Source organism: Syngnathus typhle, linkage group LG2 (assembly GCF_033458585.1).
Source record: "Syngnathus typhle isolate RoL2023-S1 ecotype Sweden linkage group LG2, RoL_Styp_1.0, whole genome shotgun sequence".
NCBI lineage: Eukaryota > Metazoa > Chordata > Actinopteri > Syngnathiformes > Syngnathidae > Syngnathus > Syngnathus typhle.
The window spans coordinates 7,559,693-7,564,517 of NC_083739.1; the positions used below are offsets into that span (position 1 = coordinate 7,559,693).

General features: G+C 42.2%; 1 protein-coding gene across 1 annotated transcript; it reads left to right on the forward strand.

Moving 5' to 3' along the window:
- Positions 1-850: 850 nt before the first annotated feature.
- LOC133171151 (uncharacterized) lies at positions 851-4,763 on the forward strand. Its single transcript, XM_061304322.1, has 8 exons — positions 851-858; positions 939-982; positions 1,830-2,015; positions 2,233-2,301; positions 2,405-3,408; positions 3,481-3,618; positions 3,969-4,080; positions 4,606-4,763. Exons 2-8 carry the CDS (start codon positions 940-942, stop codon positions 4,677-4,679), a joined length of 1,626 nt encoding a protein of 541 aa, XP_061160306.1. The 5' UTR covers positions 851-858; position 939; the 3' UTR covers positions 4,680-4,763.
- Positions 4,764-4,825: the final 62 nt, after the last annotated feature.

The window sequence follows — 4,825 nt, forward strand, 5'->3', positions numbered from 1 at the left end:
ATTATGTGTGGGTTGTCATTATTTCTGTCAGCGTCTGTGTGCTCGCCCCTCCCTTCCTGTGTCTACTCTCAATCAATGTACTAATCAAAGTCACCTACCTTTCGTTACCTGTCGCGTATATAAGTCCTGCCTGGGTGTCACTCCTGTCGGATCGTTGATGTATTGATGTCTCACGTCTTTGTCGGTCAGTTCCGTGTCTGTTAACCAGTCTGTCGGTCCGTCCTGTTGGTTTTGTTAGGAAGTCATGTTAGTTAGCCGGTTCTGTTGGTTTGTCCCCTCATCCTCTCTTCCAACCACCTTTTCCCTTCAACAAACCCGGGCCCAAGCTGCATTTGGGCCCCCTGCTCCATTCCGATCCGTGACAGCTGCCTTGTTTGGAAAAATGTCAGAAGGTTGGTTTTCCAAAGTAAAAGCAGATGTGATCATTAATTTGATAATTAACAATATATCAATTAACCCTTGCATCTATAGTTTGGTTTCAAATGTTTTCAATGTTGTCTTTAAAACACAAACAAGGACAATTTCTAGAGCAGTAGTTCTTAATATTGGTGGAGGTACTTAACCTCACAACTTTCACACATGTATTCAGCAAACTTTTCATCATTGGAAAATTAAAATGTGAATTTTCCAGGCACAGACTGTAGTGACTTTGAAGTGACTGAGAAACCGTTATTAGTTGCTGCTGCATCAGCATTAAACTGAAAGGGCAAAGGGCAAATCATATGGAAGATAACAAATAATATGATTAAAAATATCGCTTGTCATTGGCTGCTTTGCCGTTTACAACCCAGGTACAGTCTATATATGCTTTGCCTCTTGCGTTGGCGAGTTGCTCGCTGTTTAACGGTGCCACATCAGGTAAGGAACCCATATTTGCTGATTCTTCTAAAGGTTTATATTACATGGAGTTTGTGTGAGGAAAAACCTGTCTTGTGCAGGATGTCCAAGTCAGTGCTGTTGCTGCTGTTCCTGACACTGTCAGGTAAGAAACTACAATATGTAAATGGTAGAACACTCTTCCATTTTCACGGGTTTTGTTTGCCTAAAGTTAGCTGGGCTGGGCTGGGCTGCAGCTCACCCACAGCCCTAATGAGGACAAGCCCTAAATAGTACTGTGCTAGATGGATAGTAGATTACAGTGATCCCTCGCTACTTCGCGTTTGGTTTATCGTGTCTTCACTACATCGCGGATTTTTTTTCAAAATTAAAAGAACATTTAAAACTCAAAATAAAACTTCTAAATTGAGGAAACGTGTGTCTAACCTTTAGGATAATGTAGTATTGCTCCATATGTTTGTTCACATTCCTTTAGAAGTCCATTTTCGCGTGCTGGCACAATCACGAATTAGTATCTTTCCGATAACTCGTTAGCCTGCCCAGTACTTCTTATTGGTGACCGTACTTCACGGATTTCACTTATCGCGGGTGGTCTTTGGAACCAATTATCCGCGATAAACGAGGGATTACTGTATTCCGGCTCCAACGAAATACAGCAAAACGATGGAACAATATTATAACGATATTATTTATGATAATTAATTCCCTGTCATCACAACAGCGTACTGTACAGTTATGTAATCACACCAATTGACCTCCTGAACGACTGTCCTGAGATTAGATTGAGACAGTTGATTTATAGCATGACTTTATACAGTTGTGGTTATCAAAGTAGCACATTTGGCAACCATTAATTTCAAGTTATCTATCCTTGACAAAGGTTATTTGTTCAACTGGAAATAAGTGCGATTTTCACTTTAAAGCCTATTCTGTAGTCAATTCCTGACTAGGACTTCTCAGTCCGAACACAGTTTAATTAAGTTCTGCCACAGGACTGCAAGCTGCTCCCATCGCACCTCTGAGAGGATTGCCCAAGGCGTCATCGCCCATCGGGTTGTCTGACTCTCAGCAGAACGACATCGTCGGACATGTTCCTGATAGCTTTCAGCAAGGAACCGAGCCATCCAAGCGATTCTTTGACAACGGCTTGGTGCAGGACCACATCAATGAGATGACAGGTGCACCAGATAGACAAACATATTTGGGCCTTACCCCAAACTGTTTCCACAAAATGATATACGTATAGTGTCTTATTCAGAATGCTGAATGAATGTGATCTAAAGCCCCCCCTGGTTGATTTGTTGACTGGATTAAGAGGCCTGTCTCAATCCTTTGGCCTAAATATTGTACAATTTATTCAACATGCGGTTTAACTGAATGCTTGCTCATCTGTAGCTTTGACCAACAACCTCCTTGAAGAGGGTCTGGGAAAGGCAGAGGCAAAACACTGGTTGGCAAATGAGGGTAACTTCTAAATCAATGTCGAGTGTTAATATAAAGTAAGATTTCATCTGAAATGCATAATTTGATTGACAAATGTCTTTGGTGTCTGCAAATTGTCTTTCAGTCCCTATGGATGTGCCAGCGCAGAGGAATGGAGGTGGTTGGGTTCGAGTTGAGGAACCCTCCCCTTCTTCTCGCCTTCCAGATGGTTTTAGACAGGGAACAGAACCCTTCATGTCAATCCCAGATGGTTTTAGACAGGGAACCGAACCATTTGTGGCGATCCCAGATGGTTTCAAACAGGGAACGGAACCTTCCATTTCTATTCCAGATGGTTTCAAACAGGGAACGGAACCTTCCATTACTATTCCAGATGGTTTCAAACAGGGAACGGAACCTTCCATTTCTGTTCCAGATGGTTTCAAACAGGGAACGGAACCTTCCATTTCTGTACCAGATGGTTTCAAACAGGGAACGGAACCTTCCATTTCTATCCCAGATGGTTTTAGACAGGGAACTGAACCATTCATGTCTTTGCCAAAAGGTTTCAGACAAGGAACTGAACCTACAAACCCTATCAGGAGTGACTTTAAACTAGAAATTGAGCCCTTTGCGTCTATTCCAGATGGTTTCAGACAGGGGACTGAACCCATCTTGAAAATTCCAAATGGTTTCAGACAGGGAACGGAACCTTCCATGTCTATCCCAGACGGTTTCAGACAGGGATCCGAACCCTTCTTGACCATTCCAGATGGTTTCAGACAGGGAACAGAACCTTCCATGTCCGTCCCAGATGGTTTCAGACAGGGAACCGAACCCTTCATGTCCATCCCAGATAGTTTCAGACAGGGAACAGAACCCTTTATGCCGATCCCAGATGGGTTCAGACAGGGAACCCAACCCTTCATGTCCATCCCAGATGGTTTCAGACAGGGAACTGAACCCTTCATGTCGATCCCAGCTGGTTTCAGACAAGGAACTGAACCTACAGACTCCATCAGTAGTGGCTTAAAAGAAGAAGCTGACCGTTCCATCTCCAGGCTCCAAAAACAGAGCTGTAATGGAGAGGTCATTGATGGAAAGTGCTATGAGTTCAACCCAACACCATTGGCCTTCAAAGAAGCACAGGTGACTAAATTTTAGATAGTTTTATTTTTGCGTATACATTTTTTTTTTATCCATTTGCACGTTTGTCTTCAGGATTTATGTAAAGCTCGTAACCCAGACGCTGAGCTGGCATCTGTTACAAGTGCCGACCTTCATTCCCGCCTGGTTTCCATGGTTACCAACGGCGGTGAGCGCAGCCCACAGTTGACGTGGTTGGGGGCCACGGTTAAGGCAAGTCCCTTTCATCCACCAAACGCTGAATACGTGCTCCTACACTGAACTAAGGAAATGGACTTCAATTAATGAGATATAAAACATTTCCTGTCAGTTTTTATTAATGAGACATAGTGACCCTGAATGCAGGCCAAGGAGAGTCTAGTCAGATTATGTTATCTCCAGAACAGTGTTATTCTTACCTTAGTTCAAACATTGACCGTTGGACTTGGAAGTAAATGTTTTTTGTAGCACTGCCATTGACTATAACCTTACTTATACAAAACACAGCCTTTTCATATTTCACTATATCATATTGGTTGTAGACTGGATTACCACACAATGCATGAATATTTGAAATGCTGCAGAACCAGCAGGCCTCATGGCTCGATGGCTCACAGATGAATTACAGTGACTGGATGCCCGGTCAGCCCAACATTCACACGGACAAGCCTGTCTGCGTGGAGATGTTCAAGATAGGTGAGACATAAGAAATCCTCTACACAGGCATTTTTCTGTACCAGGTTTAAGTTCATGTCCACCCATGTTTGTCAAATGCACATATTCAGTAATCACATTACAAGAGTAAATAAAGAACAATATATTTCAGCAATAGCAGATTACGATCATGTAAGAGCAGTTTTATGTAGAGGTTCATATAGAATTATAAATGTTTTTTTTTTTTTTTTTTCAACAGAAGCAAACTATCAGTCTGTTTTGAAATAAATATAATTTTATGCACCTAAAGACGCTAGTTAAAATCTGGAGACTTTCCATCTCCTTAATAATAATAATAATAATGAACTGATGCGATTGCATAAGTCTTTGAGGCAGTTTTACTGACCTCAGTCACACTTTGAGCTGTACTACTAATCGGACCGGCTCAGATAACTTGCAGTATTTGCTATTGATAAAGTATTGACTTTAGTCTTTGCACTGCGGCGCTAAGAGCAACTAAATGGTGACCCAACCTGTTGCCTCACATGCCCCAACTGTGTCTTTCAGATGAAAGCTGGTGGACAACTGCTGAATGCGATCTGAGAAGAGCATCTATCTGCTCGTACCGAATCGCTGCATAAAAATCCACACTGACATCCTCCTCTTGGCATTTCTTCAGAACACTAGCACATTGTTATGCTTATTAAAACTATAAATGCATCCTACACCTGGTTTCCTCTCTTCACATTTCTGCATAACGCTTCAGAGAAACCGCCACACATCATGG

Bases quoted from the DNA above. Each gene is read 5' to 3' on its own strand.
- LOC133171151 (XM_061304322.1), top strand. From the start codon at position 940: ATGTCCAAGTCAGTGCTGTTGCTGCTGTTCCTGACACTGTCAG. The intron at 983-1,829 runs GTAAGAAACTAC...GTTCTGCCACAG, and splicing joins GCTGTTCCTGACACTGTCAG to GACTGCAAGCTGCTCCCATC. The intron at 2,016-2,232 runs GTGCACCAGATA...GCTCATCTGTAG, and splicing joins CCACATCAATGAGATGACAG to CTTTGACCAACAACCTCCTT.